The sequence below is a fragment of the Leopardus geoffroyi genome, chromosome C3 (genome assembly GCF_018350155.1).
Source record: "Leopardus geoffroyi isolate Oge1 chromosome C3, O.geoffroyi_Oge1_pat1.0, whole genome shotgun sequence".
Taxonomy (NCBI): domain Eukaryota; kingdom Metazoa; phylum Chordata; class Mammalia; order Carnivora; family Felidae; genus Leopardus; species Leopardus geoffroyi.
Window position 1 is genome coordinate 56903701 of NC_059338.1, and position 23723 is coordinate 56927423.

The window sequence follows — 23723 nt, forward strand, 5'->3', positions numbered from 1 at the left end:
TTAATTTTATATTGTGTAAGACCATATGGCTGAGATCATCCTATGCAATTTAACTCTTCAGCACCATGGTCAGCATCTACTTGCCTATAAGTTTCTGCATTGGCTAGCAATGAATATCACAGGTATCACTTGCTTTCAGAGGTTAAGGAATCCTTAGGTCAGTCAATCAACCATCCATTTAATCCCTGAATTTTCTCTGTTGCCACTGAGACTCTAGCTTGGATGATTAGCATCATTCTATGTTATAGTAATATACACAGTTTACTTTGCTAATGCATTAACATAAAAAAAAAAACCAAGACTAATGCAATTCTAATGCTCAAAAAGAAATATTTATTCTAATTATATAACCTGGTTTTAGTGTCCAGGATATGCTGGTTCATTGATTTACTGATATTACTTCTTACTACAAGCCTCCATTGAGGCAAACTGCTCTAGGTTTCTAGGAACTGAAATAGTTGAGAAGAAGAAAAAAAAAAAGTATGTGAAAGATAAAACCCTTTATCTCAAAGAATTCAAAATATGTGGTGCAGACAAGGATGCATCAAGCTATAACACTATAACACTGTAATAAATTCTATAATCTAGATAAAAGTGCTAGGGGAGAAGAAGGAGCAATTCATTTTATTTTGAGAATCAATAACTATTTTCCTAGGACAAGTGGCACTGAAAGATGAGTCAGAATTTTAAAGAGAATAAGCAAGAGAAGAGAAATCCAGGGAAAGCAAACTATATGAGCTAAGTTATAGAGTACCGAAGAAACACTCTTATATGACTTGAAAAGAGAATATGTGGCAGGTAGACTGAGGAGGTAATGAGAAGCCAGATTAGAAAGGTCTTCAAATGGCATGTAATGTATACAAGTCCAATTACTATGCTGGGATTTTGGTTTGCAGAGCTGGTGCAGAAATATGTGCGGTCATTAACCAGTATCCTAAAGAGTAAACACTGAAGAGATCAATAAGTCAAAATGTCACATTCCTGCTGGACACATCAGAGAAATGCTGGTTAGCTCACTTAAAAGGAACTTTTTGATTATTTTTAGCCAGAATTTCTCCAAATTGGATTTGGTCATTTGGGAGGTTTGGTCATGTGGGAAGAACTCACGGTGAACTGATCTGTGGAGTTCCAAAATTGCTTAAAGGTAGCAGTAAAAAGCAATAGGAGGTAGTGGCTTACTTAGCATAATTTAACAAGAACTAGAAAGTCTCATGTCCACCAAAATAGATTTCCTCTACTGAGCTGCCTTGGTTCCTAAAATTATACAATTCATTCTTATTTTGTTATATTCCTCATTAACATCTTGATATTAACTACTGGAAGATACATATTCCTTTTTTTAAGTTTATTTGTGTATTTTGAGAAAGAGAGACAGAGAGTGTAGAGGCAGAGAGAGATGGAGAGAGAGAAGCCCAAGGAGTTGCACACTATCAATGTAGAGTCTGACGTGGGGCTTGATCCCACAAACAGTGAGATCATGACCTGAGCTAAAATCAAGAGTCGGGCACTCAACCGACTGAGCCAGCCAGGTGGCCCCTGTAAGACACATATTCTTTTTTTTTTTCAATATATGAAGTTTATTGTCAAATTGGTTTCCATACAACACCCAGTGCTCATCCCAAAAGGTGCCCTCCTCAATACCCATCACCCACCCTCCCCTCCCTCCCACCCCCCATCAACCCTCAATTTGTTCTCAGTTTTTAAGAGTCTCTTATGCTTTGACTCTCTCCCACTCTAACCTCTTTTTTTTTTCCTTCCCCTCCCCCATGGGTTTCTGTTAGTTTCTCAGGATCCACATAAGAGTGAAACCATATGGTATCTGTCTTTCTCTGTATGGCTTATGTCACTTAGCATCACACTCTCCAGTTCCATCCATGTTGCTACAAAGGGCCATATTTCATTCTTTCTCATTGCCACGTAGTACTCCATTGTGTATATAAACCACAATTTCTTTATCCATTCATCAGTTGATGGACATTTAGGCTCTTTCCATAATTTGGCTATTGTTGACAGTGCTGCTATAAACATTGGGGTACAAGGGCCCCTATGCATCAGTACTCCTGTATTCCTTGGGTAAATTCCTGGCAGTGCTATTGCTGGGTCATAGGATAGGTCTATTTTTAATTTTTTGAGGAACCTCCACACTGTTTTCCAGAGTGGCTGCACCAATTTGCATTCCCACCAACAGTGCAAGAGGGTTCCCGTTTCTCCACATCCTCGCCAGCATCTATAGTCTCCTGATTTGTTCATTTTGGCCACTCTGACTGGCGTGAGGTGATATCTGAGTGTGGTTTTGATTTGTATTTCCCTGATGAGGAGTGATGTTGAGCATCTTTTCATGTGCCTGTTGGCCATCCGGATGTCTTCTTTAGAGAAGTGTCTATTCATGTTTTCTGCCCATTTCTTCACTGGATTATTTGTTTTTCGGGTGTGGAGTTTGGTGAGCTCTTTATAGATTTTGGATACTAGCCCTTTGTCTGATATGTCATTTGCAAATATCTTTTCCCATTCCGTTGGTTGCCTTTTAGTTTTGTTGGTTGTTTCCTTTGCTGTGCAGAAGCTTTTTATCTTCATAAGGTCCCAGTAGTTCATTTTTGCTTTTAATTCCCTTGCCTTTGAGGATGTGTCAAGTAAGAAATGGCTACGGCTGAGGTCAGAGAGGTCTTTTCCTGCTTTCTCCTCTAGGGTTTTGATGGTTTCCTGTCTCACATTCAGGTCCTTTATCCATTTTGAGTTTATTTTTGTGAATGGTGTGAGAAAGTGGTCTAGTTTCAACCTTCTGCATGTTGCTGTCCAGTTCTCCCAGCACCATTTGTTAAAGAGACTGTCTTTTTTCCATTGGATAGTCTTTCCTGCTTTAAGACACATATTCTTAACCATGAAAGAGACCTGCTGGAAAAACATGAAGACATTGGATGGGTGCCAGCCCTAAAAATACACTTGGTATATACAATATATTAATCATCAAATTTCAATAAAGTAAATAAACATTTACTGACTACCTACTGTATATCAGGAACACTAGAATAAACTAAATTAATAAAACATGGATCCTTTCTTTGAAGGGTTTGCACTTAATTGGGAAAAAATAGATGGTAAAAAAATAATTCCAATATAATACGGAATGTGTTCTGATAAAAATAAAAACAGGGTTCTGTGGATACTTACTTTAACCCTGTCAGGAGGCTTGGGCAATGGTTCATAGAGGAGGCAATAATAAAGCTACTTCTTAAAGAGCAGTTATTTAAAAGAATAAGAGTGGCAAGGAATATTCTAGGTAGAGAACACAGCATAAGCAAATGCACACCTGTAAAACAGCATCCTTTGTATAAAGAACAATATGCAGGGTGGGTTTTTTCTGTATTATCAAGTCCTAGATAGGTAGTTTGAATATGGGAGATCCTGAAACATGGAAGAATTCAGATTACTCTCTGTTTGCCAATAATATAAGTTTTATTATGGTGGTCCTTACATTTTGACCTGCAAATTTGTTGGTCAACACTTCAACAGAATCAAACTCAACGTTATACTTATTTATTTATTTATTTATTTAAATATGTATTAAGCTAGTTAGCATGGGAAAATTTTTAAAAAACAACAATTGAGGGGCGCCTGGGTGGCGCAGTCGGTTAAGCATCCGACTTCAGCCAGGTCACGATCTCGCGGTCCGTGAGTTCGAGCCCCGCGTCGGGCTCTGGGCTGATGGCTCAGAGCCTGGAGCCTGTTTCCGATTCTGTGTCTCTCTCTCTCTCTGCCCCTCCCCCGTTCATGCTCTGTCTCTCTCTGTCCCAAAAATAAATAAACGTTGAAAAAAAAAATTTAAAAAAAAAAAAAAACAACAATTGAAAAAGTCAAATGACAATATCATTTTATATTTCAAGAATCAATATCAAGATGTTATTACCTGCATAGGGAAATGTATGTCATTGTAGCCCAGCTTTACTAAAGATTGATCATTCTCCTATTAACTCAAAAGTACACTCCACAAGTAGTTCAACTGTTATTAAAGAGGTTTCTTGGAATAAATGATTTCTGCAAATGAGAAGGAGAAAAATCAAACAAAAAGGAGTTAAATGCATTGATCCTAGTGAAGAGAGAAAAGAGTTGAATTCACTCTTTATTAACTTAATTGAGGATGTATTTGCTGAAGACCTCTGATGTGTTGGGTGCCATTTTCAGAGCTAGAAAAATAACAAAAATAAAATAGTCTGACGGCTCAAAAATATATAGTGTGGACAAAGAGGCAGTCACAGGAACAATATGCGCTTGTGACAAGCTACAAAATTAGACAAAAAAATCAGTTAATTGTACTTGAGAAACTGAAGGGTTAGGAAAGTTTTCATAATGATGACATTAAAGCTGAATCTAAAATGAGTTCATCAGGTGAACAAATATAGGAGGAAGAAGAAAATTCATGGAAGTTCAAAGCGTATTTTTATTTGAGCACTTCCCCAGCTAATGTGGAATGGCTACAGGTATCCCACACAGGGTTATATATGATATGTTGAGTTTAGCTCTTCTGTAGGTAATGGAAATTTATCAGTAACTCCTAAACAAGCATGTCATAAAGTCTGTGTTTAGAAAGAAAGGTTTAGAGCACCTGGGTGGCTCAGTCGGTTAAGTGTCTGACTTCAGCTCAGGTCATGAGCTTCAGCTTCAGCTCAGCTCGTAGTCCATGAGTTCAAGTCCTGCATCTGGCTATGTGCTGACAGCTCAGGGCCTGGAGCCTGTTTCAGGTTCTGTGTCTCCCTCTCTTTCTCTGACCCTTCCCCACTCACGCTCTGTCTTTCTCTCTCTCAAAAATAAATAAACATCAAAAAATTTAAAGAAAGAAAGAAAGAAAGATTTATCAGCAAATATAAGATCAGTTAGAGGTGAGGGAACCATCTAGAAGTCACTTCTAATTGCTGAAGTCAGTTCCATTTCGCTAATAGACATCGCTTCTTTTGTACTTGCTACTCTCTCTGTGCCCTGACATCGCTTCTATGGTGAGTTCAGCCTAGCACTTTCCCAGGGAGTGAAAACTCATTGCCCACTAGACTCTAAAACCAATGAGGGTGGGGACTGGGCCCATCTCATTCACCATCAAGCCCCTATATAGCCTGGCACATACAAGGTTCTCAAGAAATCCTTGTTGAATGGATGAATGAATTTGGAAGTGTTTAAGAGAGAGAATCTTCATGATTCAGTGATCAGTTACATCTGTGGGATGTGAAAGTAGAAGGAATCAAAAGTGATTCCATTAACTGAGAAAAGTAATTCATACGAGGGAATTCTTAAAGAAGAGAATATATGTTTTTCTTGGGCATGGTGACAATGTGGAATAAAGCAGAAAGAAGGTAAGAACAATAAGAAAGTTAGGGGTAAATCAAAAGAGGTGCTTGTAATAACAGGTGGCAGCACCCAGGAAATATTATTTCAAAAGATCCATGATTTAGGAACCATGATGGACTGAATGACTAACTTGAAATTCTAGAGAGTGACCTGGGGAGGCAATTTTAACTTGAATTGAATTTTTTGCCTAATACTCACCAAAAGGAATTTGAGTTTCTTTGGGAAGAGTATAAGACACAAAGTCTAATCAACCTGGGAAGGACAGGGTGGAGCTTACTAAAAAAGAGTCCTAAATTCCAAATGGAAAAAAAAAAAACTGGCCTCTACAGCTATGATGTGTGATTTTAAATGGCCTCTCCATATTTCTGCTAGAATTCTGGGATTTTCATGCTGGAATGTGATGCTAGATTGATAATACAATGAACAAGATGATTCTCTCTGAAGTATTCTTAAAAATTTCCTTTTAGAGAGGAGGAGAATTTTACACCATAGACTATTTCATCCTGTGTGTAGTAGCAATGGAAAGAACCAGCTGTGAACATGTGAAGGCTTCTAGTAGCTCTCCTAGGTATCCAATATCCAGCTCTCCATACTCAACACTAAAAGCCAGAAAAGTTAATTCCAGAATCTCAGGTGACACAAATTTACTTCTTGTTCTGCTATATCAATTTGATAAATACACAGAATAAAATTCTTTATTTAAGATTTATATTCTGAACACTTAACGTGGTCCAGCCCTTTGGTAGACTTTGGGCAGAAATTTTTAGTAGTATTATCTTCCTTTTTAAATGTAAAGATATGGTCATAGTCACTTGACTTCTGTCCCCTTACGATTCATATGTTTGAAGCACCAGATCTCTGTCTGTATTTGGAGATGGGGCCTCTAGGAAAGGGATTAGGTTAAGTTAGATCATTGGAAAGAGCCCTGATCTTGGTGAGATTGGTGTCCTTAGAAGAACAGATGCCAGAGAACTGTCTTTCTCTCTCTTTACATATGAGAGCATCTTGGAAAGGCCATGAGAGGATTCAGTGAGAGGTGGATGTTTATAAGCCAAGAAGAGTGTCCTCACTAGGAACCCACCTTACCTGACCTTGATCTGGGAATTCTAGCCTCTAGAACTCTGAGAAAATTAATGTCTGCTGTTTAAGTCACCCAGCCTGTGGGATTTTGTTGTGGAAGTCCAAGCAGACTAAAACAACGTGTAAGTAATATGCTCAAGTCCTCTGTCAAATTTCAAGCTTTTTTTTTTTACAGTTCAGGGTTTTTTTTACAAGTATTTTAAAAGCTAGTAATCCAACTAGATAGGAAAAATTCACACAAAATAGAAGAAGACAACAAATAATAAAATGTTCAATTCAATACAGTCAAATGCAAGGAAGAGGGCATTATTGGACATTTCATAGAAGATTGAAGGACTGGTACAACTTTGACTAGATAGTAGAAAGATGGTTGGGTGGAGATGGTGGAGAAAATATATAAGAAAGAGCAGAAACGAGCCTGGACGATTGGGCAGAAGGCTCTTATATTTCATGGGAGGACTGGGATCTGAAGTTGGGATGAATGAAGTACGTAAGGTTGGTTGTGGTTTGAGATGATGGCAGAGCCTAGGGCAGGTGCAGCAGGAGAAGCACATCACAAATGTACTCTACTCCACCCCTGAGGCAGCAGTGGAGATTGGGTTATGCCTGGCAGAATGGAGTACCTTTACCACAAAAGCCAGGGGCTTTGATGCCTAACCGTCCGTCATTCAAGGAACTTCCCTGGAAGAGGAGTTTTACAAGAGGGTCCCTCACTGAAAAGAAGTGTCTAATAGCTATAGCCATGGTCCACAGTCAGAAAGTTCTTTAGTAATAGGAAACAAAAAGAGCTAGAGAGAAGCCTGGAGTCTACAACAGGAATGGGTGCCAAAGGGTATGAAAATGTACCCAGGATTTGTTTAGATCAGGTATGGTGGGCCGACAGATCCGAAGATGACTACCATTGAAAAGACGGTTTATTATCTACAATTCTCAAAAGAAAGGGGCCCTTCATGGCTTGCAGAGCCACATGGGGAAGCACTTGGATCTGTCAGGAGGCAGAAGGAAAAAATGGAAAATTAGGGGTTTGAGGGAAGGAATGAGTGAAGTAAGTACATTGCATAAGTTTAGGATTGGATAGTCTGAATAATTTCAGTGGGTAGGGTGGTCCCTCGTCTAGTACCTGGCCCTGGGGTGATTTAGGGCAGGGAGACTACTGGCCTGGTGTGTGAAAATTTGAAAATGGAGGGGATTGGAGGTATGAGCTATGTTTGGTTGGTTTGCATATGAAAGGTGTGCTCATAAGCCAGGCGTTTACTATCTCTAGGAACTAGATAACCTCTGGAGGGTAATCCCTCCCCAAGCCACCCAAGATGTCAAATATAGAAAATTAAAAAAAAAAAAAAAAGATTAATATAAAAAACACTATTTAAAATATGTAGAATGAAAGAGTGAACTGAAAGAATAATTAAGAGTCAGGAGGCAACATGAAACTGATATCTAGATCTTAAAACACTTGATTTAGCCACTTAGGTTCAGATTAGATAGATAGATAGATAGGCAGATAGCTTTTACTCCCTGTTGTCTTAAAAGGGGCACAGCATTACCAAGCTGAGATTGGGGAGGGCCCCTATGTAGTTAGGTAAAACAGAAATAGATTCAAAAACTGCATTTTGGGAAATTTATGAAGTCATTCAGGCCCAAGTACGTTATCCTGCATATGATTGGGGTGAAACAATGCACCTCCAAATTTATAGTTACTATGTTCAGCTATCAGCTTATATTACCTCTCAGTCTCTGGCCCAGTAACTTTCAGTTCTGAAGATCTATTTAAAACACATGATTTTAAACCACATTCCGTTAACAAGCTCTGTTTTGAATGAGTTTCTTTGTATAAGTAATGCTACTTTGTGCTTGATTTGTTCAAAAGCTCCTTAAAATCCCCTGAACCTCAAATGTACTCCCGTGTCTTACTGCCACTCTCATTTATGGAAACACATGTAAAGAAACAGATATTTCATTTCTTTCTTTCTTTGCTTCTTGTGCCCACAGAGCAAGCTAATTGTGCTCCTTTAAAGCAAAGTGACAGTTTTTGATACAGATTGATTTAACTTTAAAAAAAAAATTACTTAGGACAATCAAACATGAGCATTAATGAGAAACACACGCGAGGCTCCAAATATTCTGAGAATGAATGCAAAGCAACATCCTGATGAACGTGGGGTCGGGTTTTCTGGACCGTTTCTGCACATGCGCAGTCGGAGAGCGTGAGAGATTGAGCGTAGGTGTGTGACCGTTCATGACTGTGAGTGTATCTGCACATGTTGTGAAAGCCCGGCTTCCGCTGCAGCTCCCGGCAGCCTAGCGACGCGATCTTTTACATGTAGCAGGACACACTCCAGGATATTAACACTCCACCATTTCCAAGGGCCTCTGTTCACACCAGCTCCAGAGTAAACACCATGAAAGAAGGAGCCTCAAGCTGCTAAAAAGCACACAAAGCAACAAGGAGAAACAGGTCCAAATCTCATAAAAATGGAAAATGTTTCAAGAACAACTGCCGGTTTGTTCAGAGAGTGCCCACAGAGCAGGAGGGTAAATAAAACTCAGTACCTGTTAGATTTATAGGCAAATAACCATTATCTACTATGTGTAGATGAGTGAATGGTAATTTTATGCAAACCACAATAAGTAAATTCAAACAGTATGAACTAAGCCTGCACAGTAAGAGCAGGAAGTTCAAGGAAAGAAAAATAAGGAAACGGTGTTTTCTGTGTGGTGTATCACCAACCTGGGAAATCCATTACAGAGCCAAAAACTGGAACAGGATTTTATAAAAGCGCTAGCTTAAAATAGAGCTATAAATCCCTTAGGACTTGTGTGGTGATTTCATACCTGAAGCAAAACTCTACTCCCCACGATCTAATTACTGATTGGCTTTACATAGAGGATTATGGAGAATTAGTAAGTTGGAATGTTTATATGACAGAGTATACAGTGTAAATTCCTTGGGAGCTTTCATGGGGCATTCAATTTTTGAATGAATCTGTTTCAGTCAAGTATCATCAGTAGACAAGCACCCTAACCAATGGAGCTTAGAATTTTAGGGACCTGTGTCTGAGAGCTGCATAGCTTTCTATTCAAAATTGATCTTTTAGAAGATTTTTCAAAAGCGGAACATTCAACTTTGGCCAAGTTTAAAATCTCTTTAAATTCTGTGAAATTTTTAAAAATCTCTTTTTTTAAAAAAATGTTAATTTAAAAAAATCTCTTTAAATTCTGTGAAATTCTGTAAATTTGAAAGTGAAATCAAGGTTTTTCAGATTCAGATTTCATTGACTCCTAATCAAATGTAGTTTCCTAGGCCCTAGTAGAAGATAAGAAAGAAGGCTTTTAAAGGATTATATAAAATCTCTATAAATGGATTAATTAAAATAAGGGGACCAATTTACTTCTAACAAACCAATTTTAATGAGGCATGTGTCAAAGAATCTAACATTTGTAGATTCCATTTGAAAAGAATGTGAGCATAAAAACATAGTGGAAAGTGTTCTTTAGAGCAAGATGACTGCAGGTTTTAGTAAAGTTAATTTTGTTTAAATTTGTTGAAAAGCTCTAGCGACTTCACATTATGGGATAGATGCATAGCATATTAAATGAGCTTGCAGAGGCTTTGAAGTCAGAAATCACTGGTTTTAAATATAGGCTCTGGAGGGAATGAGGAGAATTAGAGAAAGGAAGGAAAGGAAGAAGGCTGGGAAGAAGAGGGGAAGAAGGAAAGAAGGAAGGAAAGAGCATGCGTTAGGCAGATTATCTGTACCTGGCATTATCAAGATGCTTTACGTATACGTCTATCTTCAGCCGCTAGTTGTGTGATCTTGGACAAATAACTTTATCTCCTTGGGCTTCAGATTCCCTAGAGCATACTCTAGAATGATGGTAGTGGCAGCATAATTTTTTGGGTGATCCTTCCAAATCACATTAGGAAGACAGCATCAAGGGGCACCTGGGTGGCTCAGTTGGTTAAGCACCCGACTCTTTCAGCTCAGGTCAACATCTCACAGTTGTGAGATCGAGCCCCATGATGGGCATGAAACCTGCTTAAGATTCTCTCCCCCTCTCTCTCTGCCCCTCCCCTGCTAGATTTGTATCCAGTAATATTGAACTTCAAGTACAAAAAGCACAGACAACTGTTATCAACAGGCAAATCCTCAAGGAATATTATTGCCATGCGCCCTTCCTAAGAAATATACTCAAGCATGAGCTTCAAGCAACCAAAGTGACTACAAAGACATTGAAAAAACACTGGTAGCATTGAGCACTGGGGGTTACTGACAGCAAAAAGAAGTGAACAGCAGGCACTGTGTTCCTTGAGTAAATAATACGACACCACTTATTATCTTGCCAAAGGAGCCCGGCATGAGTTTGATCAAGCCTCTGGATTTAGCTGCAAATTAGTACAAAATATATTTTTTCAGGAGAAAGATACTAGACTCCATCATAAGTATGTGCTCAGCAAATCCAGAATGTGGAAAATCTAGAGGTAAAAATCTACTGTCTCCTTAATAGCTATAATGTAAGGAAAAGAAGGGGATAGAATAGAAATATGTAAATTTAAACAGAGACTTAAGAGACATATCAAGTTTTTAAAAATGGGCAAAATCTAACTGTGGTATCTAGGGATGCACACGCAAGGATGTGGCTGCTGTCACAGTCAGGATAATGAGTACTTTTGGAGGCAAGAAAGGGGCTGATGTTGGGAGGAGCTTCTGAGGTGGCTGGAAAAGTTCTGTATCTCCATCTGATTACAAGGGTGTTTGCCATACAATAATTCACTAAGGTCTGCACCTGACTCATACAGCTGTCTATATCTGTGTTACTTTATAATAAAAAAGGTAAAAATAAAAAAGGAAAATTTTACGAAACTCGTCTGAGCTCTACTCACTTATACCAACTATCTCTACTTCCTCATCTGTAAAATATAATTTTCCCTCTTATAATTGTGTTTCTGTTAGGACTGATGTCCTCAATATTCATCCCCCTTCTCTCCATATGACTGCATAGTTGGTTTTTTTTTTTTTAATTTTTAATGTTTATTTCTGAGAGAGACAGAGTGAAAGCGAGTGGGGGAGGGTCAGAGAAAGAGGGAGACAGAATCTGAAACAGGCTCCAGGCTCCGAGCTGTCAGCACAGAGCCCGATGTGGGGCTCGAACTCACGAACCATGAGATCATGACCTGAGCTGAAGTTGGATGCTCAACCGACTGAGCCACTCAGGTGCCCCTGCATAGTTTTTTAATGCAATAGAACAAATTTACCTTTGAGCCAGTAGAAACCAATAGAACTGAAACAAAATAAATGTTTACTAAGGTGGAAGTAAATAAAGGACAATCATCCGATCTTCCTCTCCTTGACTACTCTCTCCACAAGGGGCAGTATTATTTAATAGAAAAAAAATGCAAAAGCCCCAATTTCTATATAGTCTTCACCCTAATGGCCTACATGCAAAAAATTAAACACAAAACCTACTACTTTATGACAAAGTTTAAGAGTAAGTTTCAATTGATTTGATGATTTCTCTCCTTGTCTATAAGTAGTCATTCAAAACTCATTTGCTGAGAGCATTTCCTGTGGCCTGTTTTGTTTTTTCTTTGCTCTGAGTTAATGAACCAGCAAAACAAAAAAGTAGAATATGAGTTTCTTTAATTGATAGAGTTGAACTTCCAAAGTTTTTCAGATTTATTCAATTTTAATGATATTATAACTCAAATGTATAGGCAACAGAATAATCTTAGAATCAATCCTGGCCCCAAATCTGAAGGTCTATAAACAAAAGGTATTCTGGGAACCACGGAAATATTTTAATAAAGTAAAATAAAATCAATCTTACTAAAAATGTTTAAGTTGTTAATGTTTCCTTAGTTCACATGGAGGAATTTCTATCAGCTTGTCAACTTGGTCATGGTGATTAGCTGACAGAGTTCAGTGAGGATAAGAAAAAAGGGACTAGACTCGGGTCCCCTCAACCCTGACCACAAATCCAGCATTCTTTGGCTGCCTCCACCAGGGAAACAAACAAACAAGCAAACAAACACCTAAAACTCTATGTCCTTGGGACGATGCTTACTATGGAGATTAGGCAACACCAGATTAAACCAGTCTGCACCCAGGTGGACCCCAGTGCTGAACTTTTCACTGACTTTTCCCCTCATTATAATAGGAAAAATCACACCCAGGGCAGAGGTTTAACATGTTAATTACAGGTGCAATTAACATGAAGAAACATGACCTTTCCTTTAAATGCACAGGTGCTGGGGCCCCTGAGTGGCTCAGTCAGTCAGGCATCAGACTTCAGCTTAGGTCATGATCTCACAGCACATGGGTTGGAGCCCCACACCGGGCTCTGTACTGACAGCTCAGAGCCTGGAGCCTGCTTCAGATTCTGTGTCTCCCTCTCTCTCTGCTCCTCCCCCACTCACACTCTGTCTCTGTCTCTGTCTCTGTCTCTGTCTCTCTCAAAAATAAACATTAAAAAAAAATACACAGGTGCTGATAAATCCCCATTTCTACTTGCTTAGGTATCACCCTTTTCCACCCAAATTTCTTTTAAAAAACTCTACCTTTCCTGGGAGAGTCAGCCTGAGGATTCTTGCTTTGTTCTGCCTCCCCTGTGCTCAAGTAAAAGCCCCAATAAAGCCTTGCATGAAACGTCCATTTGGCCTCTTGTCAATTTCTGTTGCTTAGAAAGCACAAGGGCCTGGTTTAATATCAAGGAAATGATTCAAAAAGAAATGCACATCACCATGCCCCAAGGAGAACAATTTAGGGAAGTGGACAAGCAGCATTGTCCCTACTTTGTTTCGACTTTGTTTTGTTTTTGTGATGGCATACTAGCATCTTTTATTCAGAGCAATGTTGACATCCTCACCTGACTCGTTTTGGAAAGAAAAAGCAGTTACCATCCCAATGAGGGGGAAACGCAGAAAGAAGACTGATTTGAGAGAAATATTTTACAACTTGTCAAGTTTGGAATAGGATCATCTTATTTCTCACGCCTCCCTCTTTGAAAAAAAAAAAACAAAACAAAAACAAAAGGGCAACCTGGACAAGGTACTGAAAGATGAGCTAACATGAAATGAGTTTTAAATCTGTTTTTGTCACAAATAATTAATTAATTAGTTAATTAATTAAAGCTGTTTTGTCACTAACACACACAGGAAAGAATTTGACCTCACTGCAACCATTTCTCAGGGTTGTTGATATATACCTACTCTGTCTCCTGATACAGCAAAGTCTACATTGAAGAGAGACAGATTTGGTAGGAAATGTTCAAAATCAGATTCAATTCTGTTTCCAGTGTGGTGGTTTTTACGTCACATGTGCTGTCTACACATGAAAAGAAAGAAAGGAAGGAGGGAAAGAAGGGAGGAAAAAAATAGGAGGGGGGGGAAGAGAAGGGAAAGGAAATGGAAGAAAAGAAAAATCAAAGTTAAAAGCTTTAAAGTCAAGTAACATGTGATTTAATGTCAGCCCCCTACTTATGGGACTATGTCACCCACTGAGACATAGTATATTTTGACCCTAGAAGCACAAATTCATTTCTCACCCAACTTCAAAGATATTATTGCTAACTCGTTGTTGCTAGGAACTGACTTGGAATGAACTGGCAGTTCTGGTTCTGTTCTTAATGACCCGGAGGGTATGTCACATTTATGTTACAGCAATACCTTTCTTAAAGAGGTGAGGAAGAGAGAGCACTCCTTGGGGACCAAATAGCTTTCAACTCATTTCAGCAGAGGTATGTGGTGGTAGTTGTCATACACTTTACAGCTCTATACGTTTTCTGCTACTAAGACTTCGGAGGAAACATCTGGTTGCTAATATAGCCATTGCCTGAATTTACCCTGTTGGGACTTCTACTTGAGCTCGAATAGTGCCTGGAACACATAATATGCACTAAACAAATGTGTACGGAATGAGAGATTGGATGCACTTAATATCTACAACTCGCACAGAACTTGTTTCACTGTGAGAGATTATGAATTGAAGCAATAAGTTGAAAAGAGATGGTGTGCCATCTACTTACAAGAACAAAATTAATGGGTAAGATGGTTTGAAACAACAGGATCCAGAAAAAGAAAACAAAACCAATTAAAACTTGACTTGGGGTGTAGGTGTGTGGGAAATATGGCTGAGACACCAATTACTTGTTCTCTGATTGCCTATTCATAGATTTTGAACTCCTCCTTTAGGGTAAGGTCTGTATTTCACTCACTTTATAGCCTCAATTCTTAAATGCCTTGTTTGGAAGCGGCATTAAATGCCTGATTAATGATTCCATAGTCGTCTTGATTTCTACAGAGGTACATAATAGCTCTACCACAGAATGTATTTGAATTTCATTTATTCACCCTATGCGTATCCCTACTGGATTTAGTACAATTCTTCAAGTCAGGAACTACGTCTATTCATTTCTGCATACTTAAGTCTAAAGCAATGCCTTCTCACAAATTTTGGTTAAATTAATAAATGCAGCTAACCTGGATGAATATATTCAGATCTTCTTCCTCACCATGCCATGTGCATTTTTCTGAGAGCATAACAACAGCTATGCTACAACAGCTATGCTTTCCTGCAGGAAACCTCCAATTGAACATGTATGTATACATTCACATATGCAAATTCACAAACACTGGGGTTTTGTACATGAACGAATCATGTACGACTAAGTGCGCACATCTTCCACTTACACTGTGCCCGGTATTCATTTGACTGCATGTCTTTAAGAATCACCAGCTTGACATACCACACAACTATTTTCTCAAAGTATGGTTCAGGCTGTAAGAGAACCTGAGGAAGGAGAAAAGCACAGAGTATCATTATTTATTGTCCTAGTGGGTCACCGGCTTCCTTGCCCTCACCCTTGGAGCAACCCAATGATGTCATAGTTATTGTCTGATGTCATACCAGTTGAAAACAGAGGTTACCACTCTTAAGAAGAGGATGTATTTTAAAGGGTCCTTTTTAATTGAAATCTTCTTTGCTCTAAGATGTGCATTGTGAGCTCAAATTAATTTGAAAAGTGAGAAGATGGCTGCATTAATAGCCAGTAGATGTGGACTCTTTGGACCACCATGGCCATTTGATGATATCCCAAAGGCAGTCACAAGGTAAGAAAGAATTTTCTATGGACTCTTGAAGCATATCAGGAAATTTAAAAGCATCATATTTGGAGAATAAAAATGTAATTCCTTCACCTCTGCCCTATGTTGCTGTGTGGTAAAATATAGAACAATTAGTATTGCCAAAAGTAATCAATTTCAACATGACTTTCCTATAATAAAATAGTTTCAGGCAGCCTAGGTGGCTCAGTCGGTTAAGCGTCTGACTTCAGCTCAGGTGATGATCTCGTGGTTCATGAGTTCAAGCCTCACGTTGGGCTCTGTGCTGACAGCTCAGAGCCTAGAGCCTGCTTCAGATTCTGTATCTCCCTCCCTCTCTGCCCCTCTCCCACTCGTGTTCTGTCTCTTGCTGTCTCTCAAAAATAAATAAAAATATTAAAAATAAAAACAGTTTTGTGGCTCCCCATGCCTGCAGAAAATATCCAAATATATTCTCTTACACCAGATGATTCTCTTACATCATCTTGTCCCTGCTGGCTTTTTCAAAGTTATTTTTACTGCTTTTACTCAAACTTAATTCTCTAAACACCTCAAACTATTTGCAGTTAGTAAAACATCCCTTGATGTTTCAAGCTTTTGTGTCTTTATATGTACTATTGCCTTCTCCTTCCCAATTATGCTTTCTGCTAAAATGTTTTTTTTGTCTCTTGTGAGCCTCACCCTAACTCTATCCACCATGATGAGAGGGTTATTCCCTCCTTTATGCCAACATTCTACTTGTTTCATGCTGCCACTATGACAAGCATTAATATGTTCAGCATTTATTTGTTTACACACAAGTAAACTGGTGATTACGTACCTGGTGATTACAGGCTCCTTGAAGGCTGTAATTATATCTGATACAGTAGCAGTTATCATTTATTAGTTGTGACTATGTGCCAAGCACTATGATTAGAAATGTAATTGGAAATCCATGATTTTATACCTTTTTAAGCACTCTTATTAGAAAAGACAGAAGCATAAACAAATTATGCCCTTCATATACAGTAAATGCAGTAGGAGAACAAAGAAGTCACTTTACTAAGTCTGGAGTTCAGGAAAAGCTTCCAGGAGGAAGTTTTGCTTGTTGGGGTAAACTGTGACAGTAACAAGAAGGCCTTCCAAAGCAAGGCAGCCTGACTGTTATAGCTCAGAAGCCTTCCAGGAACCATCCTTGGAATGCAGGTTTATTACTGGGGTTATTTGCATTTAAATGGTTCTGTCATAGAAAGCTTTATGTACCTTTGTATTCCTTCTTTTCTATGTTAAATTATAAGATTCAAGAAGTAGCAATCACTTTCTTCAATACTTTGAAACGCCTCACTGCTGCTACAGTATTAAAAATGCAGTTGACCAATTTAAAGATGAAGCTGAAATAATGATTTTCATATAATTGTATGGTCTACAAGATTAACTCATTTTGTACTCACCTAATCTTTTTTTTTTTTTTTCTTAGAGGGAGCATGAGTGGGGGCAAGGGGCAGAGGGAGGAAGAGAGACAGAGAGAGAGAGAGAGAGGGAATCTTAAGCAATACGGAGCTCTATCCCATGACCCTGAGATCATGACCTGGGCCGAAATCAAGAGTCAGATGCTCAACTGACTGAGCCACCCAGGCATCCCTACTCACCCTAATCTTCTACATTTTGGGTATTTATCCCAATTTTTCTAAATGAAGAAGACCCAGCTTAAGTGTTCAGAGTCACATGATTAACATATGGTTTTTGAACCCCTAGTTTACCTAATAACAATCATTAACATTACCGTAATCACCCTGTTATAAATTTATGTATGCTACTTCATTTAACATCATAATTAACTCTAAGATACATAAACTATTACCATTCTTATTTTATAGATGAGAGAATTGTAGCTTATAATGTTTAGCTTGCCCACGGTCAAAGAGTAAATAAATGGTGGATCAGATATTCTAACCCAGTTCTGACTCCAAATTCAGGTTCTTAACCATCACTACAGTTTCCACATGCTGAATGGGATTGGTTTCTTCACTCAAAAAATGTATAAATCACTGGGTTGCAATAAGAGAGAAAGGTTAAATTAATATATATATATATATATATATATATATATATATATTTAAAAACAGTGATGGCATTTGAAATCTTTTTATCTTTGTAATTATGTAATTTAATTATGTTATATCTAAATATGAATTTCCAATTTCCTTGTTTGTTATACCCTTTAAAACAACCAAATTGAGGAATAATTGATATCCAGTAAAGGAAAGGCATTTTAAGTCTACAGTTTGATGGGTTTTGACAAATGTATAAATAACCCAAATGTTCCCCATCCTGATTCAGTCTGTCTGTCCTCTATGACTGGCACAAGCAATCACTTATCTGCCTTTTTTTTTTTAATATATATATATTGAAAAATTTCTCATTCATGATATTGATATCATGTGGGTTTGGGAGCCAACAGCCAAGAAAGAATTCTTGAGACATTTTCAGTGCAAAAAGGTGTTTTTATTATAGTGTGGAGACAGGGCCCATAGGCAGAAAAAGCTGCACTGGGGTTGTGAGGAGTGACTGATTATATAAGACTTTCTTTCCTATGGAGGCAAGGGTGACTTTAGAGTCCAGGAAATTGAATCTATAGGTTTCTGGAGATTGCATTTTTCTTGCTAATCATTAAGACAGTTGTAAACTGATGGAGACTCGTGTCCTGAATGACTATGATCTCTATTAGTTAACCATTTGTTTTTCTCTTTTCTTTGAGAAATGTCACCCATATCATGTCACCCCCACCTGGGGGTGGGGTGGGTGCAGGGTGTTAGCTTGTGCTTTGCCCTCAGTTTGCTTTTTGCTTCTTTGCCAGAATCAAACCATCTGTTTCTTTTATCATAATGTTTAAAATTTTTTTTAACATTTATTCATTTTTTTAGAGACAGAGAGAGATGGAGCATGAGTGGGAGAGGGGGAGAGAGAGGGAGGGAGGGAGTGAGAGAGAGAGAGAGAGAGAGGCAGGGTCTGAAACATGCTCCAGGCTCTAAGCTATCAGCACTGAGCCCGACATGGGGCTTGAACCCACAAACCATGAGATCATGACCCGAGTTGAAGTTGGATGCTTAACTGACTGAGCCACCCAGGCACCCCCATAATGTTTTTAGGTTTATTCATGTTGCTGTGTATATCAGCAGTTAGGTTTTTTTTTTAATGCTGAGTAATATCCATAATGTGAATATCCCACCATTTGTATCAATCGATATATTGATGGACATTTGGGTTGTTTCCAGTTTTGTATTATTATGCAAACAGCCATGAACATTCGTGGACACCCATTTCTGTAGACATATGTTTTCATTTCTCTTGGGTAAATATCTAGAAGTGGAATTACTGGGTCACGTGGTAGATGTATGCTTACTGTTGAAGAGGTTGCTAAATTGTTTTCCAAAATGGTTGTGCCATTTTGCATCCTCACAAGCAATGTAGAACTCTAACTGCTCCATATTCTTGCCAACATTTGGTATTGTCTGATGTTTTAAATTAACCAGTATAGTGGGTGTTTTGGTAGGCAAGATAATGCTCTCGTCCTCCCCCCAAAATGCCCGCATCCTAATCCCTGGAACCTGTAAATATATTACCTTATATGCAAAAGGGACTTGGAAGATATGACTAATGTTAAGGACTTTTTTAAGATAGACTATTCTGGACTATCCGGTGGGCCCACACAATCCTTAAAATTCTTTAGGGAAACCTTTCCTGGCAGTGGTCTTAGAAAGATGTGATGACAGGGGCGCCTGGGTGGCTCAGTTAGGTGTCCGACTTCGGCTTGGGTCATGATCTCGTGGTTTGTGAGTTCAGGCCCCACATCAGGCTCTGTGCTGATGGCTCAGAGACTAGAGCCTGCTTCCAGTCTGTCTCCTTCTCTCTCTGCCCCTCCCCACTTGTGCTCTGTCTCTCTGTCTCTCAAAAATAAATAAATGTAAAAAAAAAAGAAGAAGAAAGAAAGAGAGATGTGATGACAGAAGGCGGACTAGCAAGATGGTAGTTTGAAAAGGACTTGGTCACTGTTGCTGGCTTTGAAGATGGAGAACAGAGGCCATGAGTAAAGGAATGTGGATGGCCTCTAAAAGCTGAAAAAGACAAAGAAATGGATTCTCCTCTAGAGCCTCCATAAAGGAATAAAGCCCTGCTGACAACCAGGAAAATATATAATTATAAATATATATGCACCCAATATGACAGCACCTAAATATAGAAAGCAAATATTGACAGAACTGAAAGGAGAAATAGCAATACAATAATAGTAGGAAATATCAGTACCCCGCTTTCAATAATGGATAGAAAATCCAGACAAAATTAATAGGAAAACAGTAGACTTGGACAACACTATAGACTAAATGGGCCTAACAGATATATAGAGAACATTCCATCTGACAACAGCAGAGAACACATTCTTCTCAAGTGCACGTGTCTCATTCTCCAGGAATGATAGATCACAGGATAGATCACATGTCAGGTTAAAAAACAAGTCTTGGGGCGCCTGGGTGGCGCAGTCGGTTAGGCGTCCGACTTGAGCCAGGTCACGATCTCGCGGTCCATGAGTTCGAGCCCCACGTCGGGCTCTGGGCTGATGGCTCAGAGCCTGGAGCCTGTTTCCGATTCTGTGTCTCCCTCTCTCTCTGCCCCTCCCCCGTTCATGCTCTGTCTCTCTCTGTCCCAAAAATGAATAAACGTTGAAAAAAAAAATTAAAAAAAAAAAACAAGTCTTAATAAACTTAAGAAGACTGAAATCATATCTAGTATCTTCACAGTGTAATGAAATTAAAAATCAATAGCAGAAGGAAAGCTGGAAAATTCACAAATATGTGGAAATTAACACAGTCCTGAACAACTTAATGGGTCAAATAAGAAATCAAAAGGGAAATCAAAAAATATCTTGAAACGAATGAAAATAGAAACACAATATACCAAAATGAATGGGATACAGCAAAAACAGTACTAAGAATGAAATTTATATTCATAAATGCCTACTTCAGGAAAAAAGAAAAATCTCAAATAAACAACCTAACCTTATACCTCAAGTAACTAGAAACAGGAGAACAGAAGAAAAAAAAATAATAACAAAGATCAAAGCAGAAATAAAGACTAGATAAAACAATAGAAAAAAAATCAACAAAGGGGCACCTGGGTGGTTCAGTCGATTCAGCAATTAAGTGTCTGACTTCGGCTCAGGTCATGATCTCGCTGTCCGTGGGTTCAAGCCCCACATCGGGCTCTGTGCTGACAGCTCAGAGCCTGGAGTCTGTTTCTGATTCTGTGTCTCCCTCTCTCTCTGCCCCTCCCCTACTCATGTTCTGTCTCTCTTGCTCCCTCTCCCAGAAATAAACATTAAAAAAAATTTTTCTTAAATCAACAAAACCATGAGCTGATTTTTGAAAAGATAAGCAAAATAGATAAAACTTTAGCTAAGAAAAAAAAGATTCAAATAAATAATATCGTATTGTAACGGCATTATATGGTGACACATGGCAGCTACACTTGTGAGGATAGCATAACTTACAGACATGAAGAATCACTGTTATACACCTGAAACTAACATAACATTGTGTGTTAACTAGACTCAGATTTACAAAAATTTTAACAGTATAGGGTTACCATTTTCTATTTCTTCTTGTCTATAATAAGTGTCTTTCAAGATATTTGCCCATTTGAAGTTGTTGAATTTGTCGGTGTAAACTTATGTGCAGTGTTTCCTTATCATTTTTATATATACCTGTAAAATCTCAATTATGGCCTTTCATTTCATAAATCAATAATTTCTCTACATCTCTGTCTGTTGCTATCCCTGATCAGTTTGACCAATGTAGCAAAACCATAAAAATGAGCAAAGTATTTGAACAGAGACTTCAAACATGGTACACAAATGGTAAATAAGAACATGGAAAGATGCTCATACCATTTATCACCATGGAAATACAACTTCAATCAAATGGCTACACACCTGGTAGGATGATTACAGTAAACAAACAAACAAAAAATCTTGACAAAACCAAGTGCTGGTGAGAATGTGGGTCAATCTGAACTCCTCCATCATTGGTGGGAATGCAAAATGGCCCAGCCACTTTGGAAAACAGTTTGCCAATTTTGTAGAGTTATTCATATATTTGCCATAAACTGAGCAGTCTTATTCGTTGGTGTTTGTACAAGAGAAAAGAAAACTTTAGTTCCCACAAAAACCTGTATGTAAATGTTTATAGTGTTTTTATTCATAGTCACCAAAAGTTAGAAAGAACCCAAATGTAGTAAATGAATAAAGTGCAGTACATTCATAAGTAACATATTACCTAACAATCAAATAGGAATAAATTTCTGAAACACAACATGGATGACTTCCAAATGTATTATCTGAGCGACAGAAATCAGGCTTAAAAGGCTACATCACATACAATTATATTTAGTGACATTCTGGAAAAGGAAACGTTGTAGGAACAGAAAACAGATCAGTACTTACCAGAATCTGGGATTGGGGAATAGGATGAATCCTAAGGAACACAAAGGAACTTGAAAGGATGATAGAATTGTGTTGTATTTTGATTGTGTAGTGGTTACATGACTTATGCACTTATCAAAACGCATAGAACTGCACACCAAAAAGAATCCATTTTATTGTATATAAATTATACTGAAAAAATTTAAAAAGTTATCATACTGTATGTAATCTGCAATTTGCTCTTCTCATTCAGTAAAATGTTTCTAATACTCATCCACGTGGTTTGTGTAGTTCTAGTTCATAAACTTTCTCTGCTGCTTAATACCGTGTAATATACAATTTGTATTGTATACAAATAATTCAGATGTATTCATCCATTCTCCTGCCAAATTACTTTGGAGCTCTCTTTCGGTTTTTCTTTTTCTATTATTCACAATACTGCTCTGATAAGTCTAGAACAAGCCTTATTGTGCATACGTGCTAGAATTTTCTGAGCTATGTAACTAGGAGCAGAATTGTAGCGATTTAGGGTATATGCCTGTTTAACTTTACAAAACAATGCAACACATTTCGTTCTCAAGTGGTAATCCCAATGTACTCACCCCTGAAATATTTAGTAAACGATTTCCAGCTTCACACTTTCACCAGCACTTGGTGTATTCATTCAGACTTCTTAATTTTTGATTCTGGCCTTAACTGGCATTTTCCCAGCTACCACTGAGGTTGAGCACTCTTCTTGCTTTGTTTAGTTTCTTTCTTGCTATTTCTATCTCCTCTTTATCTTCTTTCTCCATTGTTCCCCATCAGGTTGTCTATCTTTTACTTTTTTATTCATAAGGGATCTTCAAATAGTCTTAATTTAATCCTGTGTTAGTTTTTATGTGATGCAAATTAGGTGTATCTTTTTTTTTTTTTTTTTGGTTTATCTTTTCGCTTGCTCTGTGGTGTCTTGTTGATAATCATAAGTTACTCATTTTAATGCAGTGAATTTATCAATTTTAGTGTTTTCTGTATCTTGTTTAAAAAATATGTCTTTAACTGAAGGTCAAAAAATAATTTACATTTGCTTCTGAATGTTTTTAAAGTTTTGATTTTTACATTTAAGGGTTTATTGGATGTGGAATTCGTTTTTTTTTTTTTTTTTTTTAATTTTTTTTTTCAACGTTTATTTATTTTTTTGGGGACAGAGAGAGACAGAGCATGAACAGGGGAGGGGGAGAGAGAGAGGGAGACACAGAATCGGAAACAGACTCCAGGCTCTGAGCCATCAGCCCAGAGCCTGACGCGGGGCTCGAACTCACAGACCGCGAGATCGTGACCTGGCTGAAGTCGGACGCTTAACCGACTGCGCCACCCAGGCGCCCCTGGAATTCGTTTTTTAATGTTTATTTTTGAGAGAGAGTGCACGTGACCGGCAGAGAGCGAGGCAGACAGAGAATCCGAAGCAGGCTTTGTGAGGAGAGCACAGAGCCCAATGTGGGGCTCAAACTCATGAGTTGTGAGATCATGACGTAAGCCGAAGTCAGATGCTTAAAGAACCGACTGAACCCCCCCCACCCCCGCCAGTGCCCTTAATGTGGAATCAGTTTTTGCATGTGGTATGAGGTAGACATCCAATTTAATTTGTTATATGTACATAACAAATTGTTTCGAAATTATTTATTGACAATACATTTTTTCCATAATGATCTGAGAATTGACTTGTTTCATACTTAAAATTTACATATATGCATAAGTCTGGTTCTCTGTTTCGTTCCC

The 23723-nt window shown here is 38.2% G+C and overlaps 1 protein-coding gene across 1 annotated transcript in view; it reads left to right on the forward strand.

Moving 5' to 3' along the window:
* The first annotated feature begins 14032 nt into the window (after window positions 1-14032).
* The window catches only part of KIFAP3 (kinesin associated protein 3), a 174113-nt gene continuing 164422 nt past the window's right edge, over window positions 14033-23723 (forward strand). Inside the window, exons 1-2 of the mRNA XM_045452967.1 lie at window positions 14033-14148; window positions 15401-15520. Of these exons, the coding sequence (XP_045308923.1) occupies window positions 15441-15520 (80 nt within the window). The 5' untranslated portion in view covers window positions 14033-14148; window positions 15401-15440. The remainder of the gene's footprint in view (window positions 14149-15400; window positions 15521-23723) is intronic.